This window comes from Aulostomus chinensis, chromosome 6 (genome assembly GCF_037954235.1).
Source record: "Aulostomus chinensis isolate RoL2024-O1b breed Wild chromosome 6, RoL_Achi_v1.0, whole genome shotgun sequence".
Taxonomy (NCBI): domain Eukaryota; kingdom Metazoa; phylum Chordata; class Actinopteri; order Syngnathiformes; family Aulostomidae; genus Aulostomus; species Aulostomus chinensis.
In genome coordinates, this window is record NC_141325.1 from 7,592,122 (window position 1) to 7,617,050 (window position 24,929).

General features: G+C 41.1%; 2 protein-coding genes across 8 annotated transcripts; both read right to left on the reverse strand.

Moving 5' to 3' along the window:
• Window positions 1–137: 137 nt before the first annotated feature.
• Window positions 138–5,541, reverse strand: LOC147259940 (leucine-rich repeat-containing protein 43-like). 4 transcript variants are annotated; one of them, XM_086206202.1, is made up of 12 exons: window positions 5,281–5,541; window positions 4,957–5,169; window positions 4,689–4,799; window positions 4,454–4,593; window positions 3,317–3,555; window positions 2,975–3,138; window positions 2,605–2,674; window positions 2,154–2,293; window positions 1,990–2,073; window positions 1,319–1,498; window positions 1,058–1,118; window positions 138–867 (listed from the first exon to the last, which is right to left on the reverse strand). In XM_086206202.1, the coding sequence occupies exons 1-12, from the start codon at window positions 5,380–5,382 to the stop codon at window positions 710–712; spliced, it is 1,662 nt and encodes a 553-aa protein (XP_086062328.1). In that variant the 5' UTR covers window positions 5,383–5,541; the 3' UTR covers window positions 138–709. The 4 variants fall into 4 exon arrangements, 3 of the variants coding, with proteins under 3 accessions (XP_086062328.1, XP_086062327.1, XP_086062326.1); XM_086206201.1 differs by having other exon boundaries at window positions 2,536–2,674; XM_086206200.1 differs by having other exon boundaries at window positions 2,533–2,674.
• A 3,801-nt stretch (window positions 5,542–9,342) lies between these two features.
• mlxip (MLX interacting protein) lies at window positions 9,343–24,851 on the reverse strand. 4 transcript variants are annotated; one of them, XM_086206204.1, is made up of 17 exons: window positions 24,235–24,851; window positions 19,708–19,814; window positions 18,904–18,989; window positions 18,294–18,383; window positions 18,152–18,187; window positions 17,589–17,826; window positions 17,376–17,465; window positions 17,102–17,196; window positions 14,797–15,352; window positions 14,115–14,221; window positions 13,759–13,870; window positions 13,561–13,676; window positions 13,170–13,277; window positions 12,929–13,056; window positions 12,709–12,832; window positions 11,835–11,964; window positions 9,343–11,330 (listed from the first exon to the last, which is right to left on the reverse strand). In XM_086206204.1, exons 1-17 carry the CDS (start codon window positions 24,549–24,551, stop codon window positions 11,224–11,226), a joined length of 2,547 nt encoding a protein of 848 aa, XP_086062330.1. In that variant the 5' UTR covers window positions 24,552–24,851; the 3' UTR covers window positions 9,343–11,223. The 4 variants fall into 4 exon arrangements, with proteins under 4 accessions (XP_086062330.1, XP_086062332.1, XP_086062331.1 ...); XM_086206206.1 differs by having other exon boundaries at window positions 17,589–17,757; window positions 18,152–18,193; XM_086206205.1 differs by having other exon boundaries at window positions 14,115–14,209; window positions 18,152–18,193.
• Window positions 24,852–24,929: the final 78 nt, after the last annotated feature.

A 24,929-nucleotide genomic window follows, 5' to 3' on the forward strand; every position in this document is an offset into this window, starting at 1 on the left:
AGACTCCAGTGTAAAGGGAGACCAGGTTTATCTGGAGGGAAACTAAGAAGTTCTTGTTACATTTTATAAAATTTCAACTCTACAATTCATAGCACCAAGGTTAGCGCACTAGCAGTATAAGCAATAACACTGATGGTATTTGAAGCTTGAGTGGTGTCCTTCAGCTGAATCTTTCAATAGAAAGGAGGAAGTTTGCATCACCGTGGCAACCACTAACTGCCGCCGCTCTTATGTGAAGGCGTCCGTTATCTCGGTCAGTTGAACCTGTGTCTGATCTTGTGTCACTGTGCTTTATCTCAACCACGAGACAAATTCGCAGAAGGAAACAACCAAAGATCCCCAGTGAAGGGACGGGAAAGCTACGTGCTTGTCTGGTGAAGCATGCTACCCTTGGAGTTGTGCTCTCAAAAAAAATACAAGTCAAAGTATTAAAAATGTGTACAGTTATTTTTCTACATTTTTATTACATCATTATTATTTTTTACTTTTGATAAAAGGGTTGAAATTGACTTGTATCTTGGTTTTAAAGCTTCTCAGTCAGTATTGAAAAAGGACAGCAAGCGATACAGAGTTTAGCATTTAAATAGAATAAACTGATTTAAGTATAAAGATTTTGTTTTGGGTTTTTGGCCTTTTATTTATTTTACGTCTGGCAGGCCCCTCTTAGGGCAGCCCTGGTCTCACAGGTGGATTTTATCCTGAGGTAAAACTAGAACAGAGGTTCTCTCATTTGCTGAGAGAAAGACGTCGCTTCAGAGGCAGACTTCCATTTCTGCAGCTCCACCTTCAGCTCCACAGTCACTGGTTGTGGTCCCAGTTGGACGGACACAGACCCGTCCTCATTTTCCTTTCTTCCTTTCCGTTTTCCTGCAGAGCCCAACATTGAACTAGAGTCAGGAGTGCATACAGGCTCAAATATTTAGTGGCAGCAAAGGATGTTTTTTTGTCTCTTTGTTCTTCATCTCCTCTACTTTTATCTGTTGCAGACCACATCCAAGATCTATTTTACTGAATAATTTATGTCCAAATCCTTTAAAAAAAACAACAACAACTCTACCTTTCATAGATGCTGTGCTCTTCTGTCCAGTACTGTGTTGTCTTCCCTGTTTTGATTCCTCCTTCATTTCCAATGAGAGAACGACAGTCACATAGAAGCTCCTGTTTCATTTTGACGTCTTGTAACAACAATGTGCTTGTACTGTTCTTCTTATGGTACAAATCATCCTTCTAAACTTGTCCAAGTGACTCCTTTGTCCAGTATTCCCACTGAAACTGACCAGAAAAGACAACCAATATTGCACCGAGTAGCTAAACTTGCCTTTTCAGGTGTCTGAGCAGCGTCCATCTCACCGAAGTCGCACAAGACGTCAACCTTTGGACCTTTGAGGAGGCTTTGCAGGGGGACGTGGACAGAGCCAAGGATCCTGCTGATGGGGGTGTCCTGGAACAGCTGGTGTTCAGATTTCCTCTTTTTCTCCTTGGTGGAACCAGATTTGACCTGAAATCAGTGACATTTACAAAAAAGAAATAGATGATTATATTTGATTAGTGTCGATTTCATCGATGTGATGAATCAAGAAACATCTGTTTCCTCACAAGCAACACAACTCAAGACAAGAGAATCACAAGTAAAGGACTGAAATGAAAGGCTTGAAAATTTGTGTGTGTGTTTTGTATAAAGTCTCTTTGCTCAAATTTCTAGATATTTAACTTCTGATCACGATTTTTCTTCTTTAAAATTTTTTGTATTTTCATTTTGGGGTGATTTTAGGATTGATTTATTTTCATTTATTTATCTCATTGAATTTCATTCAATTCCAAATAGTTATTTTGGAAGAATATTTAGAAGAATATATAGATTTTAAGCCAAAATGTTAATGTCACACACAGTACAATGGTTGTTTTTTGCTTCTTTTTTTTAAAAATTACATTGCTTGAGGGTAAGCAGAGGGTGTCGTATCCCTGATCGTCTAAAAAAAAAAAACTCACTTCCTTTCTTCTCCCTCCTTTCTTCTCTTTGAGGCTTTGGCTGGTTGTTGCTGCAGAGATGCTGTCAGAAGGCCGCGACAGGACCTAAATATCACATATGAGTACATAGTAATGTGTCGCTGTACCTCTAAACCTTTCCTCTCTAAAAATGTTATTTTTTTCACCTTTTCCTCCTCTATGTGAAGGTCAAATCCCTTGTGGAGGAATTTCATGAAGCCCCTCAGGTCACTAATAATGTGGATTTGCGTTTCACTGAAGTTGATGCATTCGGACCAAGTCTGCTTCGATGTGCTGTGTCTGAACTCTGTTTGGAGAGGAAATAGATTCAAGGGACTGCGTGTAAAGAATATGAAATTACATCAATTCAAATTTACAGGGGCAGATCATTTGGTCACTTCCTGTTTTATAAATTCATTCTGGGACTACACTAGAGTCTGAAGTCTCCTAACAGCTGCGTTACTTCTATTTGTGTATCAGTTATGCATATTCAAGTGTGATCATAGCTAGAAAACTGCGCGCAGCTCAGATGAGTGTTATCATCACCACGTGAACCATTGTGGCAGGTTTCCTCAACAGTCACCATCAAGCCGGGAGTGTTTGGTCTGGATGTGGCACCTTTGCAGCTCTTGTTTGAGTCCAGCTTGTCTTTGTCACCGGCTCCTCCTTTAGATTCACTGTCAACTTCCTGTGACACCAGAAGAATTTCTTTCAAATGAAAAACAGGTGCAATGTGTTTATTTCTGTTTCTACAGTTCCATTTATGAGTTTTCCCCCCTTAGAAATAGCTTTAGAGAGCAATGTGAACACAGCCAGTGTGGACAAGATTCCTGGTATGTGTCTAAAACAGTGTCAGAGTCTTTTACGTGCAAAACAAATATTTTTCAATGTCACTCATTCAAACTGAAAAGCTGTGGCACAATGTAAACAACAACTAAAACACAGGTTGTTCTGTGCTCAAAGATAGAGTGTGGGAAGTGTAAGCTACCTGGTAAGCAGGCGCGTGGCAACCAGGGAACGTATATGTGATGTGATATCTGTGGGTGACCACCGGGAAGTCAGGAGCACTCTCATCCATATTTGTCAGCGGGTCTGGGAGCCCCCTCATTCTGCCCACACTCACTGAGGCTAACGCCCGGTCCAAAATCTGATCTGGAATACAATAAAATGTCTTGATATTAGCTGTGAAGATGTGGCAGGAAATGAAAAAAAAAGAAAAAAAAGCTGAGCTTTGTTGACGACAATGAGATGGAAATTAATCATCAATGACGAAAATGTAACCAAGATGAATAAAACAAAAATGAGCCCATCCTTTCAATAACTGTCTCACCGCTCATCTTGGCCAAGCCTTTAAAACGCTGTCTTTCCTCAGGTGAGATCTTTGAGGCGTCCAGGTAAGAGAGCAGAGGAAGACTGTCTAAAGTGACGCCCGGGTAGGAGGACACTAGCGTGAAGGGGTTCCCATCCAGCAGCAGCGTCCTGAGGCAAGGGAGCGTGCTCAGTGCATCCAGCAGGGTCCTCTGGGCCTGGAACTCACAGTTGCTCAGATCCAGACACACCAGCTGAGGCCTGGAGACCAAGTGACACAGATAATGTGACATGAAAGGTGTGACTCAGTGTTCCATGAGGCACATTTTCCAAAGAAATGTGACAATCAAAACAGGACAGACCAGAATGTCCATCCATTCATCCATTTTCTATACCGCTTATCTATTGAGGGGTTCAGTGTCTTGCTCAAGGATACTTCCAGCTCTTTTGTATCTTTCCAAAGATAATTGCCTTTGCTGGAGGTTAACCCTAACCCATTATATTTAAGCCTTTAGCAGTATTTTTCATCAAGAAACTCAAATTATTGTGATAGGAACATAATACCATCTGAAAGGAGGTTACTCTGACCTGTTGGATTTAAAAGACTGGAAAAGGTCACGATAGAGTGATGACGTCATTGACATGATGTGCACCCTCGCTCCTCATGCTACCTTTGACCCTAAAGTCGTAAGGGCTCACCACAATTTCCTCAAATTTCAAAATGTTCTCACGGGGCTGGTGTTTTTCCAAGAGCAGTTAGGCACAAGGATAGAAAGACATGCGTTCACTCACCCACGGCCTTCAGAACTCTAGGGAGGAATCTTACTCAGTTGATGTGACGTCATCATCTTGTACAAATGATTAAAAAAGCAACTCGTAACCTTGTTTCGGTTGACCTCTTTCGAAAAACATTGCACTTCCTGCGTCTGAGTGTGTATTCGTCCTTGCAGCATTGTGAGGACTGGATCTGGCTTTTAACATGCAGAGTGAGGACATTACGAAAGCGTCATCTTCAAAGTGCCGTTTGAAGGTTAAGACTTGGCTTTAGCTTTAGAATTAGGTTAGGTTTAAGGTTTGGTCAGGTTCAGGCATCAAGTTGTGATGGTTTTAGTTCAACTCTTTGACAACTATCTAACTTCCTGTGTACATGCGAGCTAACCAGTGTTCTCCTGTGAGATGAGTGACGTCATCGTGGTAACCCAGACTGTTGGAGGCGAGTCCTAGGTAGTGCAGGTGAGGAGGTGGGTGGCCGGTGAGACTGCTGAGCTCAGACAGATGGTTTGCACGTAGCTCCAACATCTTTGATGGAAAAAAAAAAAAAGAAGTTTGCAATCAAACAGCGACATTAAGGACACACACATCATTTTTAATCAAAAAAATTTTTTTTCACTCACCTTTAGAGTTCTGGGCAGGTTCTCTGCTGGGACTTTTGAGATTTTGTTTGCGCTCAAAATCAATTCCTCTAATTTTACGAACTTTAACAGGCCCTGGTCGATAACTGATACCTGAACGCAACACAGACAAGAGATTGACAGCCAACCGCAGACCCAGAGCAATCAACCCTGCACTGCAGAGGAAACTGCCACTGACCGCTAGAGGAGGGTTGGCAGAGGGATTGGACAGGTAGCGGTTTTGGCAGCAGATGAAAATCTCCATACTCACATTTTTGTCCACAATATGTAATATTCTGAAATATTTGTAAATGAAGTCGGGGTGAAGACGCTCAGGTGTGAGCACAGCCGTTTGTCTGAGGGCTGCAGCTTGAGGGCTCCACGATTCATCAAGCCGCCATGGAGAGCGAGGACAGCTGAGCAGGTCCAGGAGCATGTCTGTCTCCTCAGTGTCTGGTCCCTCTATCCCGTCTTTGGTTTGTCTCTGAGGAAAAAAGAAAAAAGAAAAAAAAGTAAAAGGCATTGTATTTATTCATGAAGAAGATGTTAAATGACCCAGAAAACACTGAAAGCTTCAAACTGAGGGTAAACTCACCCAGCTGCCGTGTCCGCAGGGGAAGTCATTCAGACAAAGATGACGAATCAGCTTTTCTAACACGCCAGAAAGTGTGATTGAGTTCATGTCAGTTGGCAGCATCACACCCTCCGAGTGGATTAATTTAAAAAAAACAAAACACAAATGTGTTGTCAGACTGTCTTGGGTCAGTCTCACATTAAAAAGGCCCCAGGTTTGTTTAGAAACGGTTGCCTGGCAACCACTGGGGCTCTCTCCAGGAAGAGTGTATTCAATATCAGGGACACCAGTAAAAAAAAAAGCTTCTCTTTCCTTTTATTACAAGAAACTATGGAAATGTTTCGTGTAGAAGAGAACCTGTAAGAATATGTTGAAGGCCACAGATTTTCGTCATTCTCACAGTCTTAATCCTGATCCTGAAGCTAAATGCTGCTCACAAGAACATGCGTTTGTGAGTATCAATCAGCCTCGTCCCCACTTCCAGGTCTTTGGACTGTGGGGGGAAGTTGGAGTACACGGAGAGAACCCACGCAGGCACAGGGGGAACATGCAGACTCCACACAGAAAGACCCCATGCTCGAATCCCAAACCTTCTTGCTCTGAGGCGACAGTGCTAACCACTGCACCACTGTGCCGCCCGCATCTTCATACCCTATGTTCAATCATGGTTTGGCCCACTTTTGAGCATCTTGGAATAAGAACAGACATCTGGCTGCCATTCGTGATGATTCAATGAGGGAAATCTTAAACTGGAGAAATGACTTTGCGCCCCACAATAGAATTATAAGTTATTTGAAATTCTCGTAAGCCAATCACATCTATGTGAGCTCCAGTCACCGCAGGTCCCTGAAAACCAGAATCTTATGCCATGCATCAACAGACTTGTAACAGACCGGGTTAATGGCAGTCATACATTTAAGTTTACACGCAACCACTTAATTTCTCTGTCAGAGGCCAGTGTACTCAGGATGGACAAGTTGTCCTTATTCTTCTCTTTTGTGTGTATGTGTGTGTTTTTTTTAAACATGATTCAGCACCTTGACGTTTTGGGGGCATCAGACAGAACAACACAGATCAGACAAACCACTCTTATGCCAGTCGGGGGATTTAAGTATTCATCACGAACGCACTCACTCGGTCTTCAAATGAAACATATTCTTTGAAAGGCTGATTGCATCAGCTCTGCACATGAAACCACCACTGTGGGGAAGAATCCCCCACATATGATTGCAAAATAGATTTACTACAATATATATTTGGGTCGATAACGCAACAAAGGCGTTACTAAGCGATGACACATAACGCTTAATGCTGTTTTTATAAGTGCAGTGAATTTAGGAAGAGTGCATCAAGAGAAAATAAATATAAAAGCTCACATCATGTCTCTGGGTGAAGGTAAGTGGCTTTTTAGTGCCTCTGATAGGTGAATTGGACATTTAATTACCAAAACATGATTGTGGTTATGGTTGTTGCCTGATTTGAAGTGGTGGGTAGAGTATCTAAAATTTATACTCAACTGAAAGCGCAAATACACCCATTAAAGAAATTTAAAAAGCCACTTAAGTAAAAGTCAAAAGTACATGGTTAATAAATGAATCAAAGTACAAGTTACTTTTTAATGTATGCATTGAATGGAAGTGGCAGGTGCAACAGAGTAAAAACTAGATTTCTGGCCGAAAAAAATTCTTGAGTATGAGGTAAAAGTACAGTAAAAGGGATGTGAAAAGTACAACTTTGGTATTTCTTTCTTGTCCTTTTGCACCTCAAGGAATGCATTTAAGTTTTTTTTGTATTTGTACAAAAATGATTTTTTTTTTTACCTGTGCGTTACTTGTAAGACATCACTACCGACCTCTTCTGATTACTGAGGGACAGCAGGAAGGACAGTAGATCTAATTGTTTACCGTCTGGATCATCTTAAATTAAGCAAGATTTGATGAAGCTTCTGAATGACATGCTATGCAGATGATATTGTCATATTTTATCACTAACATTTTGCAGTGCTTTTGCTTTCCTGCATTGCAATGATGCACATCTACGTCACGGCGTCCAAACCAATTGACTTAGGAAAGCTTCGGGAGCACATGAAAGCCCTGGAGTTGCCTTTGTGTAATTTGCAGATGGCGGAAAGTGACTACGTAAGAGAATACGTCCCACTTGAAGTTAATCAACTCAGCGTTTTTCATTTCAGTCATTATCTACTAACCCTCATCCTGATGGAAGGCAGGGGGATATTTTTTAGTCCAGAACACATTACTAGAATGACATTGGATATGGTGGTGCAGTAATTTCCCAAAGTGATTTTTTTGAAATGTTAGAAGAAAAAAAAAGACTAAAACATCATCAAATTATAAAATGCCCTTTTCTAAAAAAAAAAAAACCAAACAAACAGAAAAAAAATCTGTCATTAGCTTCCATTTCAAGTAACCACATTTTATCTTGACATATACCTTATACACCATATAAACCTAGCATATACCTCTCTTTATTGCATTTTTTTGCCTTTTACATTTAAATTGATATTTTAGTGTCCAAATCTATTGTTTTTCATAAAGTGCTTTATTCAGTCAGATCATTTGGAATCCAAGTGTCTTGAAGACTTGACATGCACAGTTGTTGACATGTTGAGGCTTCAAAATATTTGAATTACTACAGATGAGCAGTATAGAGATATTGCACGTTTGTTTTTTTTAACTATTTGAAAGTTGTTCTCCATTCACTTCAATTGTTTGGGGGTTTATGCTTTTTCCTTGAAACTCTAGCAGTGTTTTGTGGACTAAAAAACTTAGTCAGCCTGAGGGTGAGTTGATAATGACAGAATTTTCAGTTTCATTGTCATTTTCAACCATCCCTTTAGACGGTTGGCGGCCTCTGAACTGAAAATCCAGTGCTGACTTTCACAATGGTTTTCTCTTCTAGATCCAGTGCATGTTTCATGGAAACCCACCCATGAAATATAAATCAAACAGCTTAGAGCCCATCCAAGGAATAACAGTGCCAGTGGGCAACACCACCATAGAGATCAAGAGCTCCATCTGTGCCATCATTGACTACCTTGACCGTCTCCCATCAATCATCCGGAATCTGACCTATGAGCACCAAGTTGGCCTGATCAACAACATCAGGGTGTTTCACATACAATTCAAAGCAGTTGTTAAACTGACAGGTATCAACCTGAAACCATGCCATCACGATATACCAGATTTGCATGATTATGCTTTGAAAGAGATTTGCCTAAATATCATTTACTTTTCCAAGAGCTGGGTGGAGAGTTTCACAAACACTCGTGCATATTGTGACTTCTGAAAACGCTTCAGACAGCAACATTTATTGATGTATCCATCCATCGACCTATAGCCAATGCTTTCTCCATTTCTTTACAGATACGTTTGTTCTATTCATACTGAATAGTGTCCCCCGTGTTTGTGTGCTGCTCAATTCTGAATAAATACGTGTATTGCAAAGAAAACTGCACAACTCAATATTGATCATTTCTTTTGAAGTTGCCAACAGAGACAGACTTGAAGTTGGTTTGTAGTTTGTTTCGCTACTTCAAGCGTTAAATCCCTTTGTAGTAGTAATTGTTAACAATTTATTTGTACATGTACATGAATTTTTTATTTTTTTTTCGTAATGTCTGGACATTAAGTCTTATACTGTGAAATTAATCCAGGTGTTTTTTATGGGTTGAAAAAGAGTTCAGAGATCAAGTTAGACCTAAATATAACTGTTTGGTATATATTATTATGTGGCAATTGATTTTATAAAGTAACTTTTCATAAAATCTGAATATGAAAATAACCACTACATGTAGAGTTAGAGGCTGAATGTGGAGGAAGCAGCTGAAATTTGGTAGAGCAGACATGTAATCGAACATAAAATCCAATTAAATGACCGAACGGCAGCTACTTCAAGATGGTACTCTGATAAATGTGGCTAGTGAGCACATTATTGAAAATAAAGGAATGAGAAGGAAATCTTTTCATTTTTGTTGCTTTTATTTTGATTTAAAACCTTTTTTGGCACCTTTAAATGTGTTGAATAAAGACATTTGTGAACATCGGAGGAAAATAAACACTCGGGTGCGGCATAAGAAAATATCTTTACTTTTTTAGCACAAATGAAATACAATACTAAAACTTTAAACCTGGGGTAAACTAGGGCACAACCAATTTGCAAAAGTACACTGTACATCACCCCCTCTCAGAAACTGCTGACAAATCATGAAAAAGCCAACAGAGGCCAACACATGAGGAAAAATCCCTACAGGGGAAAGTATGAACACAGCACAAGCACTACACAAATGCCAAACTCAGAGTTTTTCAGTAAGAAGATCAATCATTTTTTGGATTTTACATTTGAACGGTAGGAAAAGGATGTGCATTTTCATTTTCAAGCGCTGATAAATCAGCATGGAAGAACATTATCTCCTGATCTATAATATTTGACATTTTCAAAACAATAAGGTTGAATCTTTCAATCCATTATTATCTGATTAAATTCAAAAGGACAACTAAATCTTCAGTCACAACATATTTGACTCATAGAAAACCTGACATTTGCAATCCGCAAGAAAAAGGAACACCTGAAAGATTCAAATAACAACCAGAAGTGGTGCCTCATCTGGTAAGTAAACTGTTGAGCAAAAAAAAAAAGAAAAAAAAAAAAAGAGTAAAAACACAAGATGTAATATCCAGGTCTGCCTGAGGAGTGCTGAACCACAAGTGATCAACAACAACAACAACAACAACAACAACAAAAAAGTAACCAGCCTGCTGAGGTCATACCTAAGGACACTTACTGGTGATGCGTCTGCACAATGCTTGTGCTGTTTCCAGAGCGTTCTGTCTAACATGATGACTGAATCGACCTGACATGTAAACGACTCGTTCGTGCGGCTTTTGGTCTGATCCAGTGTGCTGTGTTATTTGCTGCTGTGTCGCTGTATCTGTACCTTTGAGCCGACAATGTTGCTGCTGAAAGCTCCTGATTTGTACACGACTGAAGGGAAAAACATTACGCCGACTAGCGCAGCCCTGAGTGACCAACAACAACGAGGAAAAAGACAAACAAACCTACAACTACTGTGCATTCAGCAAAGACTTTAACACTGTACATGTGAATAGATAGACACAATTATTATCTGTACTGCTATTTCAGTTATGCTCCCTATGAGGGCTGTATGAAATGTCTCTCCATGATGCTGTGACCTGCTCAACAGAGGTAAAATATTTTCTCCAAGACAACGGCGTTCTAGAACAAAGTGCAGTTAAACTCACTTGAAATGGGCAAAGCAAGCAAAGTGTGAAAGGATCATGTTCAACATGGACGGAAAATAACCAGGAAACCACAGGTGTTCACTGGCAAAGTAACATTCACCTGAGAAAGTGAGCAATGGAAAACATAATAAAGCTCTTAACTTTCAGGAGAGATGCGGCAAAGCAAGTGTTCATGTTTGAGGCTTCAGGAAAAACACATCTATGTCTACAAATCCAACGCATTTCCTCTACTCGTGGAGAAAAACCCAAAGTATCATGTCTTTATACATATGAGAAGACACAACATGAACAAACACTCAAGATTTCCCTTTTTGTATAAAAGTAGCTTAAATAGATGTTGTTCGAACAGCCGACAACCAGCACCTTCCTGTTAAGCATTTTGAAGATTATCGCCAACAGTGGGAGATACAAGTGTGATTGTTGCGTTTATTCAAACATAGCATCATAAAAAATATATATTTTTTACATCTAAAAACAAAAGGTTAAGGCTCCCCGTGAGTGCATCAGAGTACTAAAACAGCTGAATGATAATTGTACGTACAATGTAAAAGTAAGCTGACGCAACTTTTTATTTCATGGTTTTTTTTCCAGGGACGTAGTGGATCTGTCAGATAAAGGTGACCTTGATGATGTGTCACGTTGATGTTGTCGCTGTTGGAAGGTTCCTCTTTACGGGACAACAACGCTAGACATCTGAGTGTGTGACGGCCTGAATGGCTTCTTCGGGCAGCAGGGACGGGTCCGTAAGGATAGACGTGGTTGTGCTCAACTGGCGGAGGGTGCTCAGGACCACTGGAAAACACCAACCCACAGTTTGTTAAATGTCTAACTGCACATGAAGCCTTGCGAAGAAACTGTCGTCACGTACTAGAGTTTTCATTCAATATGACTCAGCGATCACTCATGACTGGATGTGAGAGTGGCATGACTACCACTGCTGCCACAGGCTACTGAATGCACTATTGAAGGATTTTTTAAAAATCATTTCAAATGACAAGAAAACTGGAAAGAAATCATTTGCAAAATAAAACAAGAAGCATTCCGATTGATTTTTAGCCACAAGAGAGCAGTGCAACAAGTTGAAGACACAACTCTAATGGACAGATATCAAAAAAGTAAAAGTCAATTTCTAATTTCCTGTCATGTCACGATTGCTGAGGGAAAAAGAAGCTGCGGTGAACATCGATTTGAAGAAGCACTGAATCACACACAGGCAGAATCTAACAGTAAAGAAATCCTCTCTGGCCGCCCATGGCTGCTGGTCATTTCTGTAGCAGAGACTGAATGTTAACTTACTGGGTCTGAGCACAGGAAGTGAGCAGTGGCGATCAAGCCACTGCAGCGTGGACTGACACAGTTCTGCTCGGCTGGTAGTTAACACCATCCCGTTGAACGACTCAAACAGAGGCTTGACGATGATGCTGAACTGGAGAGCCGGATAGTCAAGGTGCAGTTACAGGCTGTTTGAGCTTGTTTTACCACTTAATGACTTCTTTTTTTTTTTTTTTGACTCGCTGTAATGGAAATGTAATCAAAAGCCGCTACAATCATTGTAAAGTCAATTATGAAATAAATGTTTCTATTGCATTTACTGTATTTTAACGATTAGGTTTTTCAAACCCTATAGGCCACAAGTCGAGTTACAATTTATATCTATGTTTGTTCAAACTTATCATAAAGTGTATGTGGTCCAGTTAATAAAAGTTGTGTTTTTGGTGAAATGATCATCATCCCTACTGAGGTGGTAGTGAAATTGTTGTTGTGTCGTGTAATTCTTGAGGTATGGCCAAAACATACTTTGTACTTTTGGCCACTTAAACCAAATCTGTTCATCCCTGAGCCAAACTGGACATATTTGGACAAAAGATTTGCACCTTTCACTTTTAACTGTTGCTGTGTCACTCAAATAACAAGACGCATGCTGGTAGATAACTCTGTAACTGGAGGACACCGCTCTCCTGTCTACCTCATCCCATGGAACATTAAAAGACACTTGAAACCGGTTCATGTCTTATAAATTGCTCTGTGGTACTCTGGTGTCTCGTGGATCTCCAACTTGACATCCAGGATTATATTTCCCACCTTGCGGTTACCTTTAATAATATCATGCCTCTGTTTGTTGTGTTAACTCAGGGATGTTTTCAGTCCAAGCTCTTGAATTGAAGGATACAATCCAGAACTTCCAGTTCTGCAGGGTGCGGTTCTTGACATATTCATTAAACTTCTCCTGCATGTGGTCAAAGCGATGCCGTGTGACGGGCACTCCTGTTGCAGGCAGCTGTTCCTGACACAGGCTGTGGGCAGAAGTGGTGACCAAAGACAGATATGAGAGATTATGTGAGATAAATGGATCAGAAGAGTGACGAGAGAAATACAGTGTGGTCACATACTTTATGGAGGCGTTAAGCTCCTCTATCTCTTCTCGAAGCCTCTTGACTTCCTCCTGCATCTGTTGCCGCTCCTGCTGGAGCTTGACAATATGCTCAACTGTCTTCTGCAACGTGACTGCATTACTGATCTACATGCACAGCAAAAGCATGTGACGGGACATATTTTGATTAATAATGCAAACGTGAGCAAATGGAGCACCAAACAGGGAGGGTACGAAAACGCACAGGTACAAGGACTTACGTTGGACTGGGACTGGAGCGAGGGAACCAGGTTGCAGAGTGTTTTAAAACCGATGTTTATATTTGAGCGCCTCTTCTGCTCTGCAGATATGTGTGTTCTCCTGCGGCTCTGTTACACAACAGCAGTGGAAGTTTTACTGACATGGTGTCAAAGTAGAAAATGGGTGAATAAAAAGTGCACATGCTCCTGATGGAACAGTGGTTAAACATTTGTCCAGGTACTAATTTACAAGAAGAATGTGGTCATCTATTTCATTATTGGTACTAAGGGGGAATTCTAAACATTTATGAAAATGCTTTGATATGTCAGGTCCTGAGACTTAACATATTTAAAAAAAATAAACACACACACGCACACACACAATTCAAATAAAAATTAATCAAACACAAACCTGATTTTGCTCATTTTTGACCAGAGGTGTACTGCTGCTGCTAATCAGTGACTGGGGACTAGGAACTTGATCTAAAGAGCAAGGCGACCCTTGACCTGATCCTGGCTGACTGTGAACTGGAAAGGACAAACAAAACCACTTGAATGGGTAGAGACTTGCGGTGTAAAGACGTGCTTCTGAGGTAGAGCGAAGCCTCACCGATGCTCGAGGAAGGTTTCTGGTTTTTGCGTCCGGAAGAACACGATTTTTCTTTTGGGACAATGGGCTGGGGAGACTTCTGTGTTTGAGACACCACGTGAAATCCAGCAGCCTGAGGTACATGACAATAAATAAAAACAGATGCAACTGGGGCTAAAAAAGTTTTTTACAATGAGTAGGTTGCTTACATTACAACAAAAATCTGCTGCATTTAAAACATGTAATGATTACAAATAATGTATGCCCTTTACATTCAAGCAATGGCCATGCATGCAGATGTTTCTATTGGCAAACATATCAAAGATATATGAGATATATGCAAGAAGAAAATGTCATGAACTAAGCTGAGAGCATACCGGTCCAAGATGAGGAGTAGTGATCATCACTCTGGCATTAGGAACCACATCTGCTTTCATAGATGTGGGTGTAACAATCACAGCATTGGTGTGACCTGGGAAAGGGGCTGAGAACATTAATATTGACTGTAAGGTGCAGCATTGTGGCTCTCAAGTCGGAGAAGTTACAGAGTGAAAGTTTTATACACGCCCACGCGAGTTCCCCTTCAGATCCTCGGTCATTCACCTCTGCTGGTTTTTTTTTTTTTTTTAATTTATGCAGCAAATCTGTGGTTAAAATAACTAAACAAAATCATTGGATTTGAAAATAACAGTCAATAATTTTTTTTAAATGTTTATAAATAGTACAAGCAATATTCGTAAATTAGTTTGGCACTGATTAACGAGAGTTGATTTTTTTCATGGATGTCTACATGTCTGAGGAAGGTAAATCAAATACTGGTTTTGCTGGAAACTATGAAATATAATGAAATAGAAACACGGGGAACACAACTGAATTAGAAATTCCCTTACAGTTCTAATCTTCAGTTGCTGCAGATGCGTGTCAGGAATTTCATCACTATCTGGTCATGTAAAAAATCCTCAGCACCACCTTGTGGCAAAGGGTTAAAACGACAGCCCCACCAGCAATGCAGAATGTTTCCAAATATAGAATAAAAACTGGAAATGAGACCCAACAGACCTGTGAGGATGAGGTGGGACGAGGGGAGCGGGTTAGCCGGGGCAATCCTGGGAACATGGCGGTTTTTGTTGGCAATGGATGAAAAGGGGCGAGGAAGGGCAAATGTCTGAGTGTGCTGAATAGGGGTGGAGGGCAGCTGACCCAAGGTTTGGAGCTGGCATGGAGGAGGTGGAGGTTGGGTGGATAAGGAGCTACAATCTGAACCATGGCTGTAGGTAGTGGCGCTGCCGCTGGGTGTGACAGAGGAGGCAGTATGCGTAATGACAGAAGGCGATGCATTCTCATCCAGAGATGCAGTATTGTCCATGGGTGCTGCTGGGGTCATGTCCTGACCTGGAAGGCACTGCGCCAGAGGATCGTGTCGTAACGGCTGAGAGGAAACCACAGTTTGATCAGTGGGTGCCACCTGCCCTGAAAACAGAGGCATGTAGTTTAAGGCAGCCTCGCTGCCACCACGTGTTCCACTGGGCTGACTGGCCATGGGAGAGGGGATGGACAGGGGGTCAGCAGTGGAGATGTGGTTGTTTGTGAGCTGCATGGAAGACATTAACTGGGCCTGGTGAGGGAAGAGAAAGAAACAGGAACAAACTGATTTAGTCTTTTCTTCTGCTGCAATAGGATACAGAGGAGAGGAAGTTCTACCAAAGTTCATATTTGATGGTATTTTTCTTCTCCTATAGACAGGAAAGCAGCATGATTCAAATATGTCTATCCATGGAGCACTTTCTAAACATTCAGTTGTCAGTGAAGACATTACAGTATTAGCAGTTATGTAATTTATCTCGAGCTGCCACATACGTAAACTGTACCTAAATGTTCTTTACTGAAAAAAACTCACTAGTTGCCTCTGTAATGATTGTTACAGAATCGTACTATAATGGTACATCTGCAGTCAAAATTCAGGTGAAAGGAAAAAAAGCAGAGAATCAAAGTTTTGAGAGTGTGATTTTCTTGTTGTCGAGGTATCACAAACTGCAAATCAACAGGAAAAATATGACATAACTCATACAGAGGTACTGAAGGGGTACATTATAACAGAATTGAAAACAAAACCAATGTCTTTCCAAGTTTTTCTGCTCATTGTAATGCTAACATGCTGCCAAAGTATGCAAGGGTCTCAGGTAAACAGTTTGTACCTGTGCTGTAGGGCTGAATGTTTAGGGATAGAATATCTAATTGCCATTATTTTTGATTAATATTGCAACTGCGATATGATTCACAAAAAGTTTAAATAAAAAAAAAAACCTATCCATGTGTGATTATTTACATTTTAATTGAAAAACATTTTTGTGGCCAACTAAACCAAACAGACCTTCTTCTTAAGTCTGTAGAATACATCAGTACGTATCAGTGAATGCTGCATTTGTGCAAAAAAAGAATAAAAAACTTTAAGATTTAAAAGCTGGGATGTCTCTGCAGCACCACAGCAAGGCTTAACTCAGAACAGTATTTTAACACACATTTTGCCTTTTGAAAATACTGCGTCAGCATGTGATTTTAAAGGTTCTATGAGCTGTTCAGCTGTACCTGTGTTCATCAATTCAAAACAAAGTCTAAAACATAAGCCCCTTTTACACAGCCTTTCCAAGGTGGGAATATTACACGTTTTTGACAAGATTGCTGCCGTCATGTTGGATTGGATACGTCAATGGAAATCGCACAAATTAACGTCCTCAGTACGACAAACAAGACGAACAAGAACACAATGTGGAGTCAGAAGTCAGGTCATTCATTGCCTTGACAAGTTTCCTCATATTTGCTCAGTTAGTCTCGTAAGTTTTCAAGTCCAAAATGGCTGAGAGTACTGCATGCCAATGTTGCAATAGAGCGATTAATTAGCTTTTACTTCTTGTCAATCAAACTACTTTCAATTGTGTGTGAGTGTGTGTGTGTGTGTGTGTGTGTGTGTGTGGGGGGGGGGGGGGGGTTACACTAACACTGCAGAATGTCTGTGTAAAAGGGGCTAAATAAATGACTTCAGTGGGAACTGCAAAGGACGACAACATGAAACAAAATATGAAGCAGTACAGTCTTTTGAGTGATTTTGAGTTTGATTCTAAAAGGATTATCACTTGATTATTAAGCAGTTTGAGCAGCTAGTCATGTGAAATAAGTAAATTAAGTTTAGTGATATTATTATGTTACATTGATTTTGTTTGTGTAACTACATTAATACAGAAAAGGTGGTAGAAAATGTGAAGGAAATGCTACAAATGTAATAATAACCCGCAAGTCTTCAATCTTCCTGCGCAAAGTCTGGTGATGGTGGTGTGTGTTAGGTCCTGAGCCTTGGCTCTGTGTTTACCTGAGACTGAGAGCTGCTGCTGGGTAGGGGGGTGACAGATGATGCAGTGGGGGAAACAGAGGGGAAGACGGGCTGACGGAGGCTGTGAAATAAGTCTGAAACAAGAGTCTCTATGTTAGCGAGAGGTTAGTAAAACCACACTACTTTTTGCGTTAGACTACGCTAAGAGCTGCAGCAGAGTTACTAGAACATGTGAGCATGATTCCCATCAAGTGTGCACCATTAGTGTGCATGTGCAGTACGACTGCAGCTACAGCTGGTGCCTTACTGCTACCTTGCAGTGGGTCAAAGGAGTCCATGAAGTCCAGGTTTGGCTGTAAAGGGATGAGTCCTGGTTGTATCATGTCTGCATTTCCCGCATGAGCTGTGGGAAGTAAAGAGAAAGTGATGGAGACGACACACCAGCAGTTTGAGAAACGACCCACGATGTTACATCATTTAGAAAGAGATGTAGATGCATCATTAAAATTCGGGTAGGATTTCTCACCGATCTCTCTGGGATTGGGCCAGGCTATAGGCTGGTGCGAAGCCAAAGTAGAGAACAACGTGTCTGAAAACTCAGACATCAGAACATCCATGTCAAAGAGGGGGTCCATCTCCATGGGGGCAGGTGTGTCATTCTTACGAGGCAAACGGCGTACAGCAGTCTCTTCATCCTGATAAAACGAGACATGGAGCATGTCTGGAGAGACTTCCCCAAACAGCGACAGCTGCTCCTCTGGCCCCTTGGAGTAGTCAAAATGCAACCAGCAGGGAGGTTAAAGACACAAAAGCATGCAGGGTTGAGTACAGCCAACAAGGGAGAGCATGGAATTAAAATGCATGTAAACTTAGTGAACAACACATGCACTGGTCTTCACGTGTCAACCTATCATGCGCATTTAAACAGCTTAAGTTAGGTGCAAGCAGTTGACTTGACGCTGATGTGCTAACAGTACATGGAGGTGGAGGTGACTCGGTTAGCACAGATCCCAGCTAATAAGCTGTCGGTAAGGGTGATAGTGACAGTACACTTGAAGATCGACCATGATGCTTCTTTGCTTTGCATACCTTAAGCAAGCTCGACAAGTCATCATCCTTGTGCTTCTGTAACTAGAAGACAGTGAATTCCTCATGAGTTTTGACCAGTCAAACAAAGCACATCAACATATAATATTTATATCTATTTTTTTTTTTAAGTTCTCTATTTTACCCTTTTTTTGAAGTACGTCCTCCACTTGTGATATTCTCTGATGACAATTTCAATTCTTCTTTTCCAACATTTCCCCTCAGAGGTAATAACCTAGATAAGGAGGGGATTAATACAAGTTCAATAAAAACACAACAGGCAAAGAAAAGACGTGAGGAGTCCAGCAACCCTATCAGACAAAAGAAGTGCACTTAACAGGACTTGCACACAACAGCTGCAGTATTGTTCCATAAATTTAATTGACAACCCAAAGAATGACACTTGTTTCAGCTCCATTTCACTTCCTGTCAATCTGCACTCTTTGATCGAGCCTTTCTCTTGTCAGTGTGGGAGGTGATGAGATTTAATCACTGTACTATCTTTGATTCAGCCTATCGGTCCTTCATAAGCATGAATCTCAACACCTGCATGACTGGATGATTGTTGCAGCACCTACGTGTGTTCATATGAAGGGTTGAGACGCTGCCTATGTACCTGATCCAGGTCAGGTAGACCAAAACATTGATACTGAGCAGAAAGTGTGACTGTGTGTTTATTCCACTGGTCAACATTATTCACGAGAGCACAACAGCGACTGCTTTCTTTGTTGATGACAACACTTGTCTAAATTTACCTCTGAAGGACGATGGACATCCAAGTCTATATTTCCATCGAGGGGGGTGACAAAGTGACAAACTGGATTCTCCCGTCTCTCCACATCTGGGGGCAGAAAATCAACCTTAGTCATTCACACACGGACGCATGCAGCTCCTGTGAATGACATGTACGACGCAGTTTACATAGTAAACATCCTGCGACAGAAAAAATGTTTAACTTCATAGAGACATTTTCTGTCATAGTCCCAAAACCACATACTGTAAATTCATAAAACAGAAATACAAGTCACGATAATATTTCCACAAAACTATTACACAACAAAAAAAACAACAACGTATCGTACAGTAACATTTCTTACATCGCGTATGCAGATAACAGCGTACCGACTGTGTGTGAACATGATCAGCTCCAGGTGAACAGTCACAGCTCAAGAAACGCTTGACCCAGTTTGTGTTTATTTTTGTGCCATGAATGAGAGTTACAGTTGCTCACTGCCAGCAAACTGTGGCATGTAAACAAGGTTGCAGCGAGCATTGTGGCAATATTTTTGCTTTAAAAACACAGCCCTTATAAGTAAACAAAACTAAAACATAAGGACTGAGAGGACAAGTTAAGCCTCTCCGACACTGAAGAAGGCAACATGACTGCATGAAGCGCTTCAGTCTTGGCTTCCTTCTGAGTTAAGTTCATACTTGAACCAGCACCAGAGGTCTGCATGCATGTTAGAGCTTGACTGAGAGCAGAATTAGATTCTCTTTATTTATTGAGTCCTGTGTACCAAGTAGTCTACACACGATCAAAGACAGAATGGTACTCTTACACTGCATATACCAGGCTCGCCATATGGCATTGTTGAGGCGGATCTTGTCTCTCCAAAGTAGCTTCAGGCCTTTGAAGTTTTTCCATTTGGGAGACACCAATTTACCACTGAAAAACAAGAAAAAGAAATAATTTCAAGAAAGGCACATGTGTCTTGTGAGTGGGAATGTTCGGTGGAAGAAATACCAAACAGTGAAGTGAGTGGAAGTCTGCTTATACAGAATCAAAACTTTCCCATGAAACCAGAAGTATCAGCACTGGCCTAAAAATCACACTAACACAACACTGTAACATTTGTTTTCTAAACATCACATTCTGCTATATTCTAATGACTCGCTATTACTTTGAATAATCTGACAATTCGGCCAGATTTGGTGATAAAAATATGCACGTGTCCCCAACATGGCTGTGCAATGACCCTGGAGAGTGATGCCCCTTACTCAGTAAACGATAAGAGGGCGATAAAGGATTAACACGTCTGATGTCTAACTGGCTCTTCCTGTCCATTTCCCAGGCTGGAGAAGAGAACGCCTCAGGGATGACATGTTTTAGGACTTGTACAGCAAGACGCAGCAGCTTGATTATGAACAACACTTGTATGTTTAGAGTCTAAATGGGAGTCTACAGCTACAGATATGCCATGAACTGCTATGCCTGAGGGTCACAGGTTAGCAAACTCAATTTTTTCTTTTGAATCACTGCTTTTATACACCTTGTTTTATCAGGTTTTATATTTTATGGTTTGTTCTCACATTGTAAAGCAGACCAGGATTTATGCACTATGCTTTTATTGTGTCTCATTTTGATTGTGTATCATTGTTATGTCATCATGTGAGGGACTTTGTAACCATGTTTTGAGAAGTGCAACACAAATACAGTTAGTAGTAGTAGTAGTAGTAGTAGTGGTATTATCAATATACATAGTTCACAATCACATTTTAAAGTGATGCACATTCCTGTTGTTTAGTTTTGTTCTGTTCTTTGTGGGTTAGTCAGGCAGGTACATCAGCACTTCACAGCAAATTGTACTTGTATGTTTGTGCATTTGACAAACTATTAACTAACTATTATCATTATCAGGCTATGCATGACTTTGCCACCTCAACCAGCTATGCGCTTCCTCCGTTTTCGGCGGTTACAGTAAATGTCCACACCTACCTACGTACGTAGTCTTGTTTAGCCACTTGTTTGCAAGCACCATTCTTAAAACACATCAACTTATCTTCATAATACCAAGAATGGTATTTACTGATGCATTTTAAGCTGTAGAACAAAACACAAAAAAGGAAAAAGTACCTAAAACTTGTGTTAACCACAGATCTTATTTCAGGCATTTAACCAAAAAAAAACAGTGACTTCAGAGAAGGCAACTGTGCTGATTTATTTGCCCCTCAACAAACTGTATAAATCCCCACTGCAAAAGCGTGTTTTTCTTTGCTGACTGAAATGCCACAAGAGGACACAAACCTTAATCTACCTTGACAATATAAGTGAATATAGTGCATAATTTATGAAGGGGGGGGGATGCCGGTCACCTTAACTGGCACAGACGGCAAGCACAGCCAACAAGAACGGCTCTGTCAAGGTCAAGTCAGAAGGAAAGCTAAAACTGTGCAAATAAAGTGAGAGAAAACAACACATACCTGCTGCTACATGTAAAACAGGGCGTTAGAATTAGAGTATGGAGGAGTTAAAATTACAATATGGTGACAGCATTGAGCCCATAGCGGGTGTGTTCAGTGTTGGGTGACATCCACAATCTAAGCTGAACTAAAAATAATCGACAGCCTAGTTGTTCTGTAACAGACTAAAACTAAGCGGACTGGAAGAATGAAGACAAAACCTTTAATTGGTTTTCAAAATGTCTAATTATGTTCCATTTAAGCAGACAGGAGATAACATTGACAATAAAGACAACTCTCGTCTCAGCTCCATTGTGCTGTGGTCAGGGTAATACTTGTCTTCATGAGTTGTCTCCCACTTTCCTCTCACCCATCCTTCCTGTCCTATCTTTCCAGTCTTTCCCCTGTTTGTTTTCAATGCTGTCAGCTTTCTTTCTCTACGTGCTCTTTGGACTAGATTGAATACGTATGTAGCAGAGGATTTCACAAGTATATAAATACAGTTAGCTCTCCTTTTAGGATGAATGACAACAGCTTCACAGTTACTGGTAGTAGTGCTTTCCTGGTATATTATTAGTCCTCCTGACGAATGCCATTTGCAAAGTTAGAGGGAATCCTCTGAGCAGCTGGCAGCAACACTACAGTAACACTAGCTGTCAATAGAGAAGCATGGGTAACATGAGCCAAGCATTTTGTCTCTTAGTCTCTGCCTAACATCAATAACTAAATTTATTCTCAACTTTTGGCCCACATAATAAATTACATAGCTTTCATTTTTCTTGTAAGTCTGGAGATAAAGATGTTCACTGTTCTGCCTTTTCAAAACTCAAACACAGTTACTAGCGTCGTTTAAAAGGCACAAAGAGTCGCCTGGAAACTAAAGTCAACATACATAAATACCCCATGAAGGGAAGACTTGTGGTTGCACATTATGAAGTACGGTAACATATTGTTGCAATGTTATTGTTATTTTCAGGCCAGCAGTAGTGCAGAAACCTCCAGGTGTAAAGAATCAAACAAGCGCCCTTAGTCTTTTTTTCTTTTTTTTTTGCACGATTTGCAAAAGATCAAGAAACTGCTAAACACAGAACTCAACACGTTAATAAGGAAGTCCAAAAACCAATGTCACGCTGCTTTTGTCTCGTTTTCTGAAAGTCTCGGATCTAAGTGTTACTTTGCGCTGCAGTAAGATGGGTCAGTATGTAACATCTCCCTGAAATTCAAATCCAGATGTATATTTATTGATTTTTAACCGCAAGCGGCAGTCAAGCTCTCCATTCCAGAGGGCTTTCTTAATTAATCATGCAGGCAGCCAGGGACTGCCTAATCACTGTGCTGTTTCCAGCACTCTCAAAATTAAACTCTTAAATTCTTAAAACAGTTGGTGTTGACGGGAAGGTCAGTATGCGCGGCGCTGACTGAACAATACTTCACAGCGTCATTTCTTTGTGTATAAACACAGCATCTTTGCCAGGCCCCTATCCTTCATGGCTGCTCTGCTCCGTCACCTGACCTACAGCAGCTCTGCAGTTCATGCGTCATGGCCATCTTATTCCCAAGGTACTCCAGAAACCTGGAACTGTACCCAAGTGTTCTCTGGTCACAATTTAAGTAAAAATCCTCTCAAAGAGAGTGGTGTGAGATCAGTCTGATACATTTCTCACGGCCCCACAGGCAAAGCCTGCCTCAGCTTTTATGACTGAAAGGTTGTATTTTTTACAACTGAATTTGTTCAACCCCAAGAGGGAACAAAAGTGTGTATTCACTGGTCATGATGGGGTGATTTAAGGAGTTATTAAACAAGAAAGCAGTGGTGGAAAACATTTATCTGACAGAAGTAGTTTGTACTTCTAATATTAGGATTTCACATAAGCCATGATAAAATTGATTTAAACTGTTATAAAACCCCTCGCAAATTTCACTTGTCACTTTCAGGATGATTCCCCCTTCTGTCTATGGTTTTACTTCAAGTTCAGGTCATAAAGAGGTTGTAACAGACAGAAACGAGGGCAAACAAAGAGAATGTAATAGCATCATTTGATTAATCATCCCACAAGCCCCCAGACCTGTCTTGTGACCCTTCCAGGCCCAACCCTTCCATATCATTCATCTTACTATAAGTGAAAGAAACATTTGTCTCTGTGACTCTGACTCATCATCAAAGTTGGCATGAGCATTGCTGGTGTCCAGAGGAAGTGCAGCCCAGAGTTCGAGGTTCTAACGATCAAATGAATGGCCGAAGCAGTCAGAGATGAAAGATGACAGGATGACAGACATTATTCTGCAGACTGAGATAACAGACAGAACTACAGAGATCAAAGTTAGAGCTTGACAGGGAGGTTTGTGATGTCAAACAACCCCATGGCCCTGCCCCTCAGACAACGGGTAACTAAAAAGAGAAATGGAGGGAGGGGGGACATGGTCCCTCAAACAACAAGCACTGTAATAGAAAAAAGGGCGAGGCATGTAGTAATGATGTCCCTAACAAGTCAGAGATTAAATGATAAATTATTGAATTATGCAAAGTCATTTAGCCTCGTTTTATTTCGAACAAACCCAACATCAGGGGTGCATCTGTATTAAATATCTAACAATATAAAACACAATAGAATACAAACCAGTTCCGCAGAGGGAACTTTCCGTGCCTGTTAACAACCTTTGCTGGGATAAGAGCCCTTCCAAGACCACCGGGCTAAACTGAAATGTGAAGTGGTCAGCAGGAAGTTACACGGAGGAGACTTGTGACTTCAATTTCACAACATTATGTGTCATGTCAGACAGCATGGGTGCTGAGGGGGGAAACCTCGGGATGATTGATTGGAACATTACAAACTATATCATGCGCCTTTTTTGGAGATCTCTGAGCAGAGGGAAAAAGTTCTAGTGAGGGAGGGAATAAACTTTACCTGTAAGCAAGTGTCATGCACTCGAACAGTTTGGTCAGAGACGCGTCTATGGAGATGTGGGATGTGCTCGCCTTGCCAAAATGATAAGTCTGGCAGGTCTGTTTGTTGACAGTGTCGAAGTCGTAACCTTTCTTCGGGGGGTGCTCGCTGTGGGGCGATGACACCATGAAGTGTCCACTGTGGATTATCTGAGACCCATCCGTCCTCCTAAACCCCAAGTGGGTCTCCTCCGCGTCCGAGTCGTCGTCTGGCTCCTGCTTGATTACCGCCTGTGGGCGACGGTACTTCTGCCGTAGAGACATCTCTCTGGTAGCCATGTAGTTCACTCCACAGACAAATAGCTAACGTTAGCCAGCAAGCTAGGACAATCAAATTCTCCCTTTCATGGCGCTTGCCAAAGGCGCTGGAAAACCGTTGAGGCTGTTGTTTTGTTAAAGTTCAACAACTTTCTGCCATGGACTCAGTCGATCCCTTAATTCACCCATTCTAGACTGGGATCGGTTGTAATTAATAGTGTAAGTTAACTTCTTCTTGGCTTGGTAGATACTTGACGTAGTCGGACGGACCAGCTGACAAAAAACAACTGCTCTCCGTCAGGGAAGGCTCCTTCAGCGGAGCAGGAAGTTCCTGTGCTGGACTGATCCTGATTGGTCAGAGTCAGAGCCCCACCCACCACGGGACTCAAAAAGTATTTC

Bases quoted from the DNA above. Each gene is read 5' to 3' on its own strand.
- mlxip (XM_086206203.1), bottom strand. From the start codon at position 24,551: ATGGCTACCAGAGAGATGTCTCTACGGCAGAAGTACCGTCGCCCACAG. The intron at 18,194-18,293 runs GTAAAATAGAGA...ACTGTCTTCTAG, and splicing joins GGACGTACTTCAAAAAAAGG to TTACAGAAGCACAAGGATGA. The intron at 17,197-17,375 runs GTAGCAGTAAGG...CTCTTGTTTCAG, and splicing joins CTCCTTTGACCCACTGCAAG to ACTTATTTCACAGCCTCCGT.
- LOC147259940 (XM_086206200.1), bottom strand. From the start codon at position 5,382: ATGCTGCCAACTGACATGAACTCAATCACACTTTCTGGCGTGTTAGAA. The intron at 2,675-2,974 runs GTAGCTTACACT...CTGGTGTCACAG, and splicing joins GCCACGCGCCTGCTTACCAG to GAAGTTGACAGTGAATCTAA. The intron at 2,294-2,532 runs GTGATGATAACA...CTCTCCAAACAG, and splicing joins CTGCCACAATGGTTCACGTG to AGTTCAGACACAGCACATCG.